Raw genomic sequence first — 15,640 nt, forward strand, 5'->3', positions numbered from 1 at the left:
TGGTGTCTCTAGCCTTGCGACAGTTTCTGCTGTTCTCCAGTCAGCTGGCTGTGAGAGGGATCCCCTTCAACCTCTCCTCTCAGGAAGACATCATCCTACCCATCACTGGGCCACCCTCCTACTTCGTCGGGGTGGATTTTAGCGCTGAGGATGACGTTATCTTCTTCTCAGACACAGCCAAGGACATTATTTACAAACAGAAAGTGGACGGAACAGGTGAGCTCTATCCATTGTTACACCCATGGGTAAAGCCTGCACACATGATTCAGCCAGACTCATACAGGGAGCAAAGGGAGTGACTGATGGAGCCGACTGGTACAACAGGGGAGTGAACAGACAGGAGCCTAGACAGTGAAAATGGATTGGCATCTCAATCATCAGGAATAATTTACAAACCTGTTATGATATTTAGTTAAAAAAACTGTCAGTTCAGCTGTGGAAAGTAGTTACTAATGTGATAATCCTTAAGTAGTCACACCACACACAAAAGAGAAACACCACTCCTTTGAGCAGCGGTGTTGTTTTTGGAGGTGCTCTAGTTTTTTCTCTCTGGTCTGCATGGGGAAAATGCAAGCTGACAGCCTATTTATTTAAATGTGTTCCTCTTTCATCTCTGTGTTAAACGGCGCTCTGGATGCTTTGATCTGCACAGGCAGGGAGGTACTAGCGGCCAACAGAGTGGATGGAGTGGAGGACCTGGCTTACGACTGGATTTCAAAGAACCTCTACTGGACTGACCCCCGATACAGGAGCATATCTGTCATGAAGCTTTCTGATAAGTCCAGGAGAGCCATTGTTCGTAACCTCAACAACCCGAGGGCCATCGTTGTGCATCCTCTCATTGGGTACATCTGTGTAGATAGATGTTCTGGTTTTGCAATAACTCATTATTAAATGTCCTCAAATTAGGTCCCCACCCGACAAAAGGGTCCTTATTTAGAGCCATAAGACCTGAAATTAGTTGAGTGTGAAGGGTGTCATTGTATTGAGTAAGCTTAAAACAGAAAAGTGTTTTCAAATTAAAATTTGAACTGTTTTGTTTTGACAGGTATATTTTCTGGACTGACTGGTACCGTCCAGCAAAGATTATGAGAGCTTGGGGTGATGGGTCACATGCCATGTCTATTGTAAACACTACTCTGGGCTGGCCAAATGGCCTGGCTATCGACTGGAGGTGATTCCGAGAATTTATCATTAACTCAACTTTAACATCAACCCTCACTTATTACCTGCCAGATTTGTTATTTACTCCTCCACTGACAGCCCTGAGTTTAATTTCTTGCTTGTCTGTTTTAATCCCCACCCAGCTCAATGCGTCTGTATTGGGTCGATGCTTACTTTGACAAAATCGAGCACAGCAATTTTGATGGGACAAATCGACTTTCACTGAACCGCATAAACCAGTTGTCTCATCCATTCGGCCTCACCATTTTTGAAGGTAATAAGGTGCCTATAAAGCTCTAATTCTAGAAGGTGTATTAGATCTAAATAAAGCAGGACTTCAAAGCACTAGCATGTACTTTGTGCTTGAATGATGGTTTGTGAGTCTTGCTTTAATGAATATCATGTCAGAAGAGCAATTACTTTTACCAGGAGGCGATGAAAGATAACGTAACTGAGACTGTGCTCTGCTGCTCTTGTGCCATGAAGGCTACGCATATTTCACTGACTGGCGCCTGGGTGGCATTGTGCGCGTGCGTAAGACCGACGGCGGGGAGATGATGGTTATCAGAAGGGGAATCAGCCACATCATGCACGTCAAATCTTTTAACTCCAACTCTCAGATCGGTCGGTAGCTTTCGTCACTGCTCTACTCACTTACTTACTCATGCGTAGCTGCAGCGAGGATTTGTCCCATTCCCATAATTACCCTCCGCTACCCTTCTCAGGTTCCAATTCCTGTAACAGGCAGACAAATCCCAATGGAGACTGCAGCCACTTCTGTTTCCCAGCCCCAGACTCTCAGAGGGTGTGCGGCTGCCCGTATGGCATGAAGCTGTCGCCCAACCAGAGGGCATGTGTGGAGGACCCCTCCAATGAGCCCCCCACGCTGCAGTGCGGAGCCAACTCCTTCTCCTGTAGCAACGGCAAATGCGTCCCAAGCAGCTACAGATGCGACGGTGTTGACGACTGCCATGACAACAGTGATGAAGTCGACTGTGGAATTAACAGTAATGCTTTCTTTATTAAATTGCCCTGATCTGCCCAAGTAGTGAAGCATATTTTCGTGCCATTGGAATATTTTCTGAATCGCCACCGTCTCTTTTCCTCAGACGCCACTTGTTCCCCCTCTGCGTTCGCGTGTGCCAACCGTCGCTGCGTGCCTGCCGCGTGGCGCTGCGACGGCCACAATGACTGCTTCGACAACAGCGACGAGAGCAACTGTCCCACCCACACGCCTGGAACGTGTCCGGCCAGTCAGTTCACCTGCGCCAACCACCTCTGCATCCCACACATCTGGCTTTGTGACACTGACAATGACTGTGGGGACGGCTCAGACGAAGTCGACTGCGGTGAGTTCCCCCCAAGAAGGGGGGTTTGCCCAGGGACTTGTTTTGTTGAGACTGGACACAATATAGAACGGAGCACGTCCAAAGGCTGCCTGTGTTAGAAAGGATGAAAATGATCATGTGGTTTAACAATTTGTGTTGTCAGATCTCGCAAACACTTGCTATCCAGGACAGTTTCAGTGTCCAGACCATCGATGTATAGACCCTAACTATGTCTGTGATGGGGACAGGGACTGTGTGGATGGGGCAGATGAGCAAGGATGCAGTAAGTACCTCCTAGAACATACATACTTGTACTGTATATTTATGGTTCTCATATACTGTATCATCACGTTTACTGGATGCAATCTGCTTTATTCATTTCTATGTAAATTTACAATGTAATCAAATAATGTAATTTGGTCCCATGCTGATATAAGTTGGAGTTTTATTCTTTGTTGATTCAGTCTTCCGTTCATACACATTGTTTGACCAGCTAATCGTACTCACAAACTGTGCAGGTCAATTGGACACTCTGCAGAATTCTACCAGCATTTCCTAAGCCTCTTAGTGTATTGATCTCATTACATGTGTTGCGCAAAACCGGAGGTCAGCAAGCATACACAGCTGTGGAAGCACTAAATACCTGTATTAACATACTCAACTGGATTTTTTTTAGTCTACAACTGCACTGGGAGTGAGTTCAAGTGCACCAGCGGTCACCAGTGTATCAACTCCTTCTACCGATGCGACGGAGTCTTTGACTGCAGCGATCGCTCCGATGAGCAAGGCTGTCGTGAGTCTTTCAGTACTTTGTCTGGTCTTACGTGTAGCTTTTACTACTCAAATAATACCCAAGGATGTTTGACTTGTTTCCTAATGTATATATTTCAGCTACCAGACCTCCAGGGATGTGCCACCATGAGTCTGAGTTTCAGTGCCAGTCGGACGGCGTATGCATCCCGTCTACCTGGGAGTGTGACGGCCATCCAGACTGCCAAGACGGCAGCGACGAGCACCACGCGTGCCCCCCTCGCACCTGCCCGTCCTCGTTCTTCCGCTGCGACAACGGGAACTGTGTGTTGCAGAGCTGGATTTGTGATGGGGACAATGACTGCAGGGACATGAGTGACGAGCGGGACTGTCCCACCCCACCCTTCAGGTGCCCAAGCTGGCAGTGGCAGTGCCCGGGCCACAGTGTGTGCATCAACCTCACCACGGTGTGTGACAACACTCCAGACTGCCCCAACGGCGCTGACGAGTCTCCTCTCTGTAGTAAGTCTGTTTTTACGGTGTTGTTCAGTGCACAGCAGGTCCTGTTTATCAGAAATACAGTACATACGTATATTCTCACACTTTGAACAGACTCACAGCTGATTTTGCTTAATTCAATTCAAAATGATTGTGCTGAATGTTTTCTGTGTGTCTTGTGTGTTAAAATCATGCATGAGTGTGATTTCACGTGTATTAACTGGAAAATTATCTGTGATTTTCCTTTCTCGCTTCTCTCACATCTTTCAGATGAGCCTTTACCAGGTAGGAACAAATTCCTAATCATTGGTAGAAATTCTGTGCTGTCAAGTCATTTGTCCAATATCGATTTCGCTAGTTGCAGTAGAAGCGTTGGTTTGAAAGTATAATCATGACGTAATGGTTGTTAATGTGAATGTGTGGTAAATTCAGTACTATGAAGGTGCACAAATATGCATAAAATAGTTCACTTACATTCAGTTACTTAAATCTAACGACAGTTGATGACAGTAGATTTACTGACATGATATGTTGTGTATCGTTATAGCATCGACATTGTAAAACTTAACCTGCTTTAATTGTATTTATGTTTTCACTGCAATACATACGGTCTCATCTCTCAACTTAGATCAGGAGAGTTGCTCTGACAACAACGCGGGCTGCACACATGGTTGCATCCAAGGGCCATTTGGGGCCCAGTGCACCTGTCCTGTGGGTTATCAACTTAGCAATGACTCCAAAACCTGCCAGGATATAGACGAGTGTAATCCCCCCGGACTTTGTAGCCAGCACTGTTTTAATGAAAGAGGCTCTTTCCGCTGCCACTGCCAGGACGGTTACACTCTCGAAGCAGACCAGCGTACATGCAAGGTCTCAGGTAAGAAGAGATCCAGTTTTTATAGAGAATATGCAAGTTACAATTATATAATGTCGTAAAATAGTCATATTATTATCTCGTATTAGTTGCACATATCTTGGTTTCTCTGCTGTAGTGGCTGTTGGGGAGGAATGAGTTATAATAAAGGGGTCTTGGCCCCCAGACTGGGAGGCTGACACAGTCTTTCATGTACCTTGTCTCTCTTTGCTGCTCTGATTTCTTAAGATAAGACAAATAACATATATGTCACTCACTGGTCATCACTGGTGTAATTAGGACATAATCACCAACAAAGGGCTGTTTATAGGGAGCGTGCCTGACATGAGCTCCTCTTCCACACAGATAACTCGCTGAAAGGCTCTGCAGTACAATAGGTCATTATGTGGACAGCAGTGCATTCCCCACAGATTGCCATTTGAGTAGGGTCCATTTAACAGTCCTGTTGTATAGTTTTTGTAGACATGTGAAAACTGCTAAGTTGTCTAGTTCGGATGAGAATGGACGGGAGTGATCAGTAACAGAGGTCTGATGTTTGTTCTTCAGACTCTCGTCAGGCCTTCTTGCTTGTGGCGAGCCGGAATCAGATTGTGCAGGACGACATAACCACTCAGCCCAACGTTGTCCACTCGCTGGTTCGAGATGGACGCAACATCGTGGCTTTAGATTTTGACTCGGCCACTGACCGGGTCTTCTGGTCTGACACGAGCCAGGACCGCATCTGGAGTGCTCACAAAAACGGCAGCGATAGAATTGTGGTGAGTCTCTATCATCCTGCTTTTTTCTTCAAGTGAGCGGTGGATGTAGTGAAATTATGACCCGTGATAAACTTGTTAAACTAAAAACTAGCCTCTTGTGGACAGATCTTTGACAGTGGAGTGACTGTGACAGAGAGCCTTGCTGTGGACTGGGTGGGTAGGAACCTGTACTGGACTGACTATGTCTTGGAGACCGTTGAAGTTTCTAAGCTAGATGGCACTCACCGGACAGTATTAATTAGTGAAAATGTCACCAACCCCCGGGGAATGGTGCTTGACCCCAGAGAGAGGTCAGTGACTTGCACTGGGTTTTAAATTAGTATTTAATGTCAATTATGTCACTTGACTGAAATAATGCTTTGTTTGTTTTGCAGTGCTCACTTGATGTTCTGGACCGACTGGGGAAGGCACCCCCGCATCGAAAGAGCCGGCATGGATGGAAAGCTCAGGACTGTTATTGTAAGCAACAAGCTCTACTGGCCCAATGGTCTGACTATAGACTACCCAAACAATTTATTGTACTTTGCCGATGCCTATTTGGATTTCATTGACTACTGTGATTATAACGGGAACAACAGAAGGCAGGTTCTGGCAAGTGACCTGGTGAGTGAAAATGAAGACAGCTAATATTCTATTATTTGCTGAGATATAATATAAAAAGTTATAAAAGTTTCCTTTTGAATAGTATGTGTAAGATATTTTTTTCTTTTGTTGCTCTCTATGAAAAGGTGCTACAACATCCCCACGCAATTACCATTTTTGAGGATTTTGTGTATTGGACCGACAGATACATCAATCGTGTGATGCGAGCCCATAAATGGCATGGGGAGAACCAAACAGTGATGCTGTTCAACCTCCCACAGCCCATGGGTCTGGTGGCAGTCCACCCAGCCAGGCAGCCCCCAGGTACTGTAAAGATAATCAACACTGATCTGAATTCATTGAGTCCCTTTACATATTTCCAATATGTAGTAGATGCATTGTTTTTGTAAACACATCTAAGAATGATTTCAACACTTTGTAGGGGAAAATCACTGCTTGAGGAGCCCCTGCACTCATCTCTGCCTGCTTTCTGCCGTGGGACCAAGCTATTACTCGTGTGCCTGCCCCTCAGGCTGGACACTGGCAGCAGACCAAATCACCTGCACCAGAGGTATGCATCCTGCCAAACTGAGGAAAACTCTCATCGCTCAGTTTGATGAAAAAGGAAGTCAGGTCAGATGCAAAAGATAAGTTGCTATTCATCTTAGCTTCGTCTGCTTGTTTTTTAAGACATGACTGTAGTTGAACCCTTCATTTGCAGCCATTTCAATATTAGTGAGAGGAAAAAGGATTAAAAACACTAATAGTTTGAGTCAGTTACTTGTCAACAGTCGCCCATTTAGGGTCTCTTGTAAACAGCTGCTCCAGTCATAAATATTAAAAATCATATAGGCATGTCTTTCAAGGTCTCAAGAAGACAAGGGACCTTTAATTCAAAGTCCTAGGACTCCCTCTTAGGTCAACAGCTTAACTCATCTCAGGTTTCAACTCATTCAAGCCAAGCAGAACACAGTCTCCCCCTGAGGCCAGTGATTATCCAAGAATGAAAATGCCCGACAACCATTCATCGATTCTAATCTCTGATGACAAAGCAAATCAGATGGTGGAACCAACTTTCACCAGTCAATCCTCTTTCATAGATAAAGGCCTGTTAAGTTTGAATCTTTATGTTGGCCCAAGAAGGAGTTATGCATTAACTGTCTTGTACTTGCAGTTGAGGATCCCTTCCTGGTGGTTGTGAGAGACAGCATCATCTACGGCATTTCCTTGAACCCAGACGACAAAACTAATGACGCTATGGTCCCCATTGCTGGGCTTCGCAACGGCTATGATGTTGACTTCGATGACAATGAACAGACCATCTACTGGGTGGAGCATCCTGTAAGTTAATTTCATTTAATAATTTTGAAGTTTGAATTTCCACGAACAACTATTAGCACAGTATTAACAAAGTCAGAAGAAAGTGACATAATATTACTAACAGTCAGAAGAGGAAGTTTTACATTATGGTCTTGTTTTTTATCACCAGGGTGAGATCCATAGGGTGAAGTCGGATGGTACCAACAGGACTGAGTTTGCTCCTGCTGCTATTCTGGGCTCCCCAGTCGGCCTTGCCTTGGACTGGTTAACAGAGAACCTTTACTATACCAATCCAGCGACACAGTCCATTGAGGTGAGATCAATACTTTGCCTCATAGTTTTTTCATTCTGTTATATAGGCTTCAAGTGGCACCAATTCATTCAATGCTTAGGAAATTATTAGGTGCAAATGAAAGCACTGCCACATCCCAGCCCCCCCCCCAGTTCAACAAATGAAGCCGCTTGTGTTTGTGCCCGGCCAGGTTTTGAAGTTGCGAGGAGAGGTACAGTACCGGAAAACTCTAATCACAAACAACGGCTCTCCAACTGGCGCTGGCAGTCCTGTTGGCATCGCAGTGGACCCAGCACGTGGGTAAGCCCCATTTAACACAGTCCTGGCGCAGCCCCACATCCCCACAGCTACTGAGCCCTAACAGCCTCCTCATCGCCATCTGTTGTGCCTCTAGAGAGAACTTAGCCAGTGTTACTGAATACCACAGTGCACTCCCAGACCCCAGCAGCATACAATAGTACGCAATCAGGAAACAAGAAGAACATTGTAGTAAATAGCTGCAAACGAAATCCGGCACCAAGCTGCAAATGTCTGAGGCTCAAGCGCTAATGCTGGGGTTTTTTATATATCCTTCAAGCAAACTCTACTGGACAGACCATGGAACAGAAAGTGGCATCCCTGCCAAGGTGGCATCTGCAGACATGGATGGTTCGAACTCTGTCACTCTGTTCACCAACAACCTAGATCATGTTGAGTTCGTCACTGTGGACATTCGGGAGAACAAACTGTACTGGGCTGTTACAAGCACCGGCGTGGTGGGTTTGAATTCATGTTAATATGTACAATAATACAGAATACAAATACCCCATTTGATTGTCTGACGCTGAATTCCCTTAGATTGAGCGTGGTGATCCAGATGGGACTAACCGCATCACCATAGTGACAGGGCTTTCTCATCCCTGGGGCGTGGCCGTGTATCAGGACTACCTCTACTTCACCGATCGTGACTTTGAGGTCATCGAGCGCGTGGACAAGTCCACGGGAGCCAACAGGGTTCTGCTGCGTGACAACATTTCCGGTCTCCGGGTGCTGAAAGTTCATTATCGAGAAAGTAAGTGGCACAAAGGACAGTCTGTTCTCATTTACTGTTGCGTGTTTCTCATATTTGTCTTCATGCCACGCTTTGCAAACCTCAGCCTCTGCCGGTACGTCCAACGGGTGCAGCAACAACGTGGGGGTGTGTGAGCAGCTCTGTCTGCCCAGGCCCCTGGGTCTGTTCACTTGTGCGTGCGCCACAGGTTTTAAAGTCAAGCCTGACAACAGGACCTGCGCTCCCTACCAGTCCTATGTTGTTATCTCCACCCTGTCTGCTATCAAAGGCTTCAGTTTGGAAGGAGCAGACCACTCTGAGGCCATGGTACCTGTGGCTGGAAGAGGTCTGTGTTTCTTATATTATTTACAGATCCACATAAGATATTGTTATAATACACTACGATGTTTCTCACATGCTGAGAAAAGTTTCAATAACGAGCAAAAGAACCCACTGTGGCACACAATTCTGATTCGGGTGTTCGGTTAAAGTGAGCTCTCAGTGGCCCCTAATGGCTGGATTATCCTCTTTCAGGCCGTAATGCTTTACACATTGACGTACACATGGCTTCTGGTTTCATCTACTGGTGCGACTTCAGCAGCAGCGTGTCAACGCAGAACGGGATCAGGCGGATCAAGTCAGATGGCTCGGGATTCCGTAGCATTATAACATCTGGAATCGGACGTAACGGGATACGAGGCATCGCTGTGGACTGGGCTGCGGGTAGGCACACGATGTGTTTAATCTGCATTGGTAGTTAAAGATGAGAAGATTATGCCAGTGAGGAAAATTAAACTTCTGTGGATCTGTCCATTCATTGCTCCAGTTTATGCCACTGCGTCATTGGGTTTGGCTTAAAAAAACATTATTTAAAAAGAATCTGTTAATATTATCAAAAACAGTAAGAGCCTGACTAATTTGGACGTGTGATACAGTTCACATGCTGTGAACTGCCTGGTGGAGTCAAAGTTAAGAAGATTAACCGCAATGTCTGACTCAGAGTGGAAAGATCAGTTACGTACAAGTGACAGGAAGAGGATTTAATTAGCTGGTTTAGTAAAAACGGAACGATCCTCAGTTGGATTGTCCGTTCGCTTCTTATTTATTTTGGCAGAATTAACAGAAAATCTGTTATGTCACTGAGCTTTCTGGATTTTTTTCAGGGAACCTGTATTTCACAAACGCCTTCCTGACTGAAACATATGTGGAGGTGATCCGCCTGAACACGACCTTCCGTAGGGTGCTGCTGAAGACTCAGGTGGACATGCCACGCCACATAGTGGTGAATCCCAGAAACAGATACCTGTTCTGGGCCGATTATGGTCAGAACCCCAAAATTGAGCGAGCGCTTCTGGACGGGACCAACCGCACAGTTTTAGTGTCATCGGGCATTATGACCCCACGAGGCCTTGCTCTAGACTGGCAAACGGGCTACGTGTACTGGGTCGATGACTCCTTAGACATGATTGCGCGTGTCAGCCCTCAAGGAGGAGAGATGGAGGTGGTGAGATACGGCAGCCGCTACCCAACTCCTTATGGCATCACTGTGTTTGAGAATAGCATCATTTGGGTGGACAGAAACCTCAAGAAGGTGTTCCAAGCAAGCAAAGAGCCCCGGAACACAGAGCAGCCGGCTGTGATCAGAGACAACGTCAACATGCTCAGAGACGTCACCATCTTCGACGCGCGGACGCAACCGACCACCGCGCAGGAGCTCAACCACAACCCCTGCCTCGAGAACAACGGTGGCTGTGCCCACTTCTGCTTCGCCCTCGCCGGTTCTGACAGCCAGAGCATGAAATGCAGCTGCGCCTTCGGGAATCTCGCAGCAGACAACAAGACCTGCGTGGTGTCAAGAGACGACTACCTGATCTACACAACTGAGAGCACCGTGCGCAGCCTCCGCCTCGACACCGAGGACCACTCCCTGCCCTTCCCTGTGGTCAACGTGCCACGAACCTCGGTGGCCCTGGATTTCGACCTCACGGACAGGAGGATCTACTTCACGCAGAGCGTGGGCTCAGGAGCCAGCAAAATCAGCTACATCAGCCTGTCATCGCCCACTTCAGCCCCTGTGGAGGTGGCCTCAGGTAGGTTGTGAACACTCACAGGTGAGTGAGTATTTATTACCCTCTACTAATGTTTTCTGTGTGTCATCATAGATCTGGGCGCTCCTGATGGGATTGCATATGACTGGATAAACAGAAGAATTTACTACAGTGACTTTATGAATCAGACCATCAGTTCCATGTCTGTGGATGGCACTCAAAGGACTGTTATTGCCCATGTGTCCAGGCCAAGAGCTATCATGCTGGATCCCTGCAGGGGGTAAGATTTAAGCAGTACACGACACAGGCCTGTCTTTGTTCATCGGATTAAACAGAGGAATAAAGCCTTTATTTGTCCACAGATACATGTATTGGACAGACTGGGGAACCCATGCCAAGATTGAACGTGCTACGTTAGGTGGAAACTTCAGGGCAGAGATTGTGAACAGCAGTCTGGTGTGGCCCAACGGGCTCAGCCTGGACTATGAAGAGGAGCGACTGTACTGGGCAGATGCCAGCTTGTAAGAACCGACATATTTCTCTACCCGTTTGCCCTGTTACTGTCAAACCGCTGCCTTTAACACCGCCGTGCTCTGCCATCAGACAGAGGATCGAGCGATCCTCCCTCACGGGGGCCAATCGGGAGGTCATCGTCAGCACGGCCATCTACCCGTTTGCCATGACTCTGTTCGGTCAGTTCATGTATTGGACGGACTGGAACACTCGCAGTATCTACCGGGCCAACAAGTATGATGGTTCCGACCAGATAGTCATGATTCAGAACCTACCGTCTCGGCCGATGGACGTCCACGTTCTGGCGGCAAGGAAGCAGCAGCAGTGTGACAGCCCCTGTCAGCAGTTTAACGGAGGCTGCAGCCACATCTGTACGCCGGGTACGAGAACCTCACACATCTGCACAACAGTCTGTACGGTTCTGCTTCATAAGCTGTTATATTCATTCATATTAGGACCCAATGGAGCCGAGTGTCAGTGTCCGTCGGAGGGTCGCTGGTATCTGGCCGACAACAAACACTGCATCCCTGACAACGGGACCCGCTGCCAGCCGGGACAGTTCACCTGCATGAACGGTCGCTGCATTCGCGCCCAGTGGAAGTGTGACAATGATAATGACTGTGGTGACGGCAGTGATGAGTTGGAGCGGGTCTGTGGTAAGGAGAGGGGAAATACACTTTGACTGAAATGCGTTTCCCACACTTTTCTCTCTCGTTTAAATCTTAACCAAATTAATCAAAAATCGCTGTATTTTCCACTTTCACTAACACTAACGTGTTCTGTCTTTTGCTTGAACAAATTTCTCTCTCAGGATCTAAAACTGACTTCAGTTTTGTTGGTGTGTATGCTTGCACCTTTCATTAACATGCTCCCTTTAGTGGTAATCATCCCAATCAAAACTAACTTCTGGGTCGATGTGCTTTGTTGCATGCAGTCCCACAGCTGCTGTCCTCCTTTATTGCGTTGTCAGGTAACACAATCTTCCTCTGCACGGGTTCATCGGCTTCCTCCTCCTCCCCCGCGACCGTGTCTCTGACCGCTCATTCATTCCGTCCACAGCCTTTCACACCTGCGAGCCCACGGTTTTCACCTGTGGCAACGGCCGGTGCGTCCCCTACCACTACCGCTGCGACCACTACGACGACTGCGGGGACAACAGCGACGAGGTGGACTGCCTGTTCCGCCCGTGCGACGCCAGCACGGAGTTCACCTGCAACAACGGCCGCTGCATCGCCAAGGACTATGTTTGCAACGGCATCAACAACTGCTACGACAACGGCACCTCCGATGAACAAAACTGCCGTGAGGGCCCCGTCACTCACACCGAAATCAAGGTCATCCTGCTTTGAAGCTGTCGATGCTCATATCAGACATGTTTTATTGTTTTTATTAGCTGAGAGAACCTGCCGGCCAGAACAAACAAAATGCCAGTCCACCAACATCTGCATCCCACGTTCATATCTGTGTGATGGAGATAATGACTGTGGGGATATGAGTGATGAGAGCCCTACACACTGTGGTGAGTTCATTGGCGGATAAGTCCATATTAAAGAGAAACCTCTGAGCATGTCACGTTTACCACACTCGAGTGGTTTCATTCCTTCTCATATCCTCTTCTTAGCCGCATCCACCTGTTCCCAGAATGAGTTCCGTTGCTCCAGCGGCCGCTGCATTCCCGCCCACTGGTACTGCGACGGAGGGGCCGACTGCTCTGACAGCTCCGATGAACCCCACTCCTGCAGTGAGTGTTTCGCTGCTCTCTCTCTCGCCCCCGAACTGGCCCGGCGGCTTTGTGTGCCGGCCCCCTCCCCTATTATCAGCTGCTTCGTCATTGTCACCGGTGTCTCCCCGTCAGTCTGCATCTGCGGGTCGGTGTGAGAGGGGCCCTGTGAGTGATGTAGTGGAGAGTGTGAGCCGCTGGTGTATCTCTTTGTTGACGATGCGGTCAGTCAGGCCTCCTGTTGTGTGCAGCATTCCTCTGTGGTGACGCCCCTCATCTTCCTCTGACAAACAGCACCTCCCCCTCCCTTTGTCTGCCAGGGGGTTACAGAGCCTCACTTTGGCTTTTGTTTAGATAGTTCACCATGCATGGGAATGTGGAGTTGCCTTGACTGTGTTTGAAAGCTTTGCCAGTCTTGTATTGTTCCTTCCTTATTGGTTTAAAAGCAGTGGGGGATGTAGCTGCAATAATTGGCAATTACTAAAAAAACAGTTACTGAAGGGTTTCTTACAAATACATTCATACAAATGTTATACAGTCACAGCACTATGTTTGTTGTGTTGTGTTATCTGCAGTTGTGTGATGTGTCTCTGCAGCCACACTGGCCCGAACCTGCAACACGGATCAGTTCCGCTGTGACGACGGCAGGTGCATCGCTTCCTCCTGGATCTGTGACGGGGACAATGACTGTGGGGACATGAGCGACGAAGACCAGAGACATAACTGTGGTACGCATGCGTTTGCTTTGTCCTTGCCTCTCTCTCCTATCGGCTTCTTCACTTTATAACACTTTGTCTTTTGTGATCCACTCATGCATCTGTTCTCGTTCGCCCCTCAGGAGCCGTGCTTTTATTTTCTACCACTTCCCCACTTTGCCCCCTCCTGCTCCCTTCAGTGTCTTGTTATTCAGAATGCTGATGGATTAGGGTGTCCTCCACTGGGAGAGTGTTGTAGGTGTTGTAGTGCCCAGCATCTTAGCCTCCTGAAGAAGTTCCTCAGTTCAAGGAGCTGACATTCCTGATTTCTCCTGCCTCACTCGTTACTTTGTGCACGTCTCCTTTCACTGGCTTCCTGGCTCAGGGAGGATCAGGACTCTTATGTGTCACCAATGTGTGCTCCAACAATAAGATGCCCGGAGCTAAGGTTTTCAACACTGCCTGTGCCTCAGTAGGAGACCCACTTCAAACAATGTGAATCAATCACATTAGGTGGATAAAGAATTTAAGGTTGCAGCCACATGTTTTGAAATACAGTTTGGAATGTTTGGAATCTAAAAAATGCAGGACACTGGGGCATCATCTTCATGTAATCTCTCCTAACTGGAGTTTCTTCTATTTTAGCCAATCGCACATGTTCCAGTTCAGAGTTTACCTGCGTGAACAACCAGCCGCCTCAGCGGAAGTGTATTCCTCGTGACTGGGTGTGCGACGGAGATGCAGACTGCGCGGATGCACTGGATGAACACCAGAACTGCACACGCAGATCCTGTGGCGTCAACGAGTTCACCTGCAGCAATGGCCTCTGCGTACGCAGCCCCTACAGGTCAGAGATCAAACCCACTGCTATCTGTCATCGGGCCGTCCTGAAATCTAAAGTTACCTGTGTGCGATCTGCTAAAACCAGGTGTGACCGCCGCAACGACTGCGGCGACGGCAGCGATGAGCAGGGCTGCACCTACCAGCCCTGCCAGCAGCACCAGTTCACCTGCCAGAACGGACGCTGCGTGTCCCACGACTTCGTCTGCGACGGGGACAACGACTGTGGCGATGAGTCCGACGAGCTGGAGCACATGTGCCGCACGCCGGTGCCCACCTGTCCCCCCGCGCAGTTCCGGTGTGAGAACGGACACTGCATCCCCCAGGGCCAGGTGTGCAACAGGAATGATGACTGCTCTGACAACAGTGATGAGAAGGGATGTGGTGAGTATGAAGCTGTGTGGCTAAGTTGGTACTTTACTCCTACGTTACTCATCCATGACTTTCCTATTTCTGTTACTCTGTTACTCTAGGTATCAACGAATGCACAGACCCGTCCGTCCATCACTGTGATCACAACTGCACCGACACGCCCACCAGCTTCATCTGCACCTGCCGCCCTGGCTACCGCCTCATGTCCGACAGCAAGACGTGCGACGACATCGACGAGTGTGCGGAGACGCCCAGCGTGTGCAGCCAGGTCTGCGAGAACACCGTGGGCTCCTACATGTGCAAGTGCTCGCCGGGGTTCCTCCGTGAACCCGACGGCCGGAGCTGCCGCCAGAACAGCAACATCTCGCCCTACCTCATCTTCAGCAACCGCTATTACCTGAGGAACCTGTCGACGGACGGGCAGGCCTACTCCCTGATCCTGCAGGGCCTGACCAGCGTCGTGGCCATGGACTTCGATCGCGTCGACAGGCGCCTCTACTGGACTGACGTGAGCCGCAGAGTGATAGAGAGAATGTTTTTCAACGGCACTGGTAGAGAGGTGGTGGTCAATGGGGTTCTGCACGGGGAGGGTCTCGCCGTTGACTGGATCGGCAGGAAGCTGTACTGGGTGGACAGCTTCTTGGACTGCCTGAAGGTGTCTGACTTAGACGGTCGGTTTGTGAAGAAACTGGCTGAACACTGTGTCGATGCCAATAACACCTTCTGTTTTGAAAACCCCAGAGGCATTGTGCTGCATCCCAAATATGGGTAAGTCTATATAATTATGCCTGTAATATCACTGGTAACACTAAAACGGTCTGTAATGTCAAAATAATGCACTTTTAACGGTTGAATA

The 15,640-nt window shown here is 48.2% G+C and overlaps 1 protein-coding gene across 7 annotated transcripts in view; it reads left to right on the top strand.

Moving 5' to 3' along the window:
* Positions 1-15,640, top strand: part of lrp2a (low density lipoprotein receptor-related protein 2a) — a 34,457-nt gene that overhangs the window by 9,598 nt on the left and 9,219 nt on the right. For 4 of the 7 annotated variants that reach the window (XM_029137089.3, XM_029137085.3, XM_029137090.3 and 1 more), the window contains 38 exons: positions 13-216; positions 653-845; positions 1,049-1,174; positions 1,308-1,438; positions 1,651-1,788; positions 1,890-2,171; positions 2,274-2,513; positions 2,656-2,775; positions 3,169-3,285; positions 3,384-3,764; positions 4,011-4,025; positions 4,369-4,617; positions 5,161-5,372; positions 5,478-5,662; positions 5,747-5,975; positions 6,101-6,278; positions 6,397-6,525; positions 7,129-7,295; positions 7,444-7,587; positions 7,757-7,866; positions 8,144-8,321; positions 8,404-8,617; positions 8,703-8,942; positions 9,131-9,319; positions 9,760-10,686; positions 10,759-10,924; positions 11,007-11,165; positions 11,248-11,537; positions 11,613-11,813; positions 11,969-11,995; positions 12,092-12,127; positions 12,217-12,459; positions 12,551-12,676; positions 12,779-12,898; positions 13,474-13,605; positions 14,218-14,419; positions 14,501-14,796; positions 14,886-15,552. In XM_029137089.3, the coding sequence (XP_028992922.1) occupies positions 13-216; positions 653-845; positions 1,049-1,174; positions 1,308-1,438; positions 1,651-1,788; positions 1,890-2,171; positions 2,274-2,513; positions 2,656-2,775; positions 3,169-3,285; positions 3,384-3,764; positions 4,011-4,025; positions 4,369-4,617; positions 5,161-5,372; positions 5,478-5,662; positions 5,747-5,975; positions 6,101-6,278; positions 6,397-6,525; positions 7,129-7,295; positions 7,444-7,587; positions 7,757-7,866; positions 8,144-8,321; positions 8,404-8,617; positions 8,703-8,942; positions 9,131-9,319; positions 9,760-10,686; positions 10,759-10,924; positions 11,007-11,165; positions 11,248-11,537; positions 11,613-11,813; positions 11,969-11,995; positions 12,092-12,127; positions 12,217-12,459; positions 12,551-12,676; positions 12,779-12,898; positions 13,474-13,605; positions 14,218-14,419; positions 14,501-14,796; positions 14,886-15,552 (7,963 nt within the window). The remainder of the gene's footprint in view (positions 1-12; positions 217-652; positions 846-1,048; positions 1,175-1,307; positions 1,439-1,650; positions 1,789-1,889; positions 2,172-2,273; positions 2,514-2,655; positions 2,776-3,168; positions 3,286-3,383; positions 3,765-4,010; positions 4,026-4,368; positions 4,618-5,160; positions 5,373-5,477; positions 5,663-5,746; positions 5,976-6,100; positions 6,279-6,396; positions 6,526-7,128; positions 7,296-7,443; positions 7,588-7,756; positions 7,867-8,143; positions 8,322-8,403; positions 8,618-8,702; positions 8,943-9,130; positions 9,320-9,759; positions 10,687-10,758; positions 10,925-11,006; positions 11,166-11,247; positions 11,538-11,612; positions 11,814-11,968; positions 11,996-12,091; positions 12,128-12,216; positions 12,460-12,550; positions 12,677-12,778; positions 12,899-13,473; positions 13,606-14,217; positions 14,420-14,500; positions 14,797-14,885; positions 15,553-15,640) is intronic. The other 3 variants (XM_029137086.3, XM_029137087.3, XM_029137088.3) reach the window with 3 other exon arrangements.

The sequence above is a fragment of the Betta splendens genome, chromosome 21, assembly GCF_900634795.4.
Source record: "Betta splendens chromosome 21, fBetSpl5.4, whole genome shotgun sequence".
Lineage (NCBI taxonomy): Eukaryota > Metazoa > Chordata > Actinopteri > Anabantiformes > Osphronemidae > Betta > Betta splendens.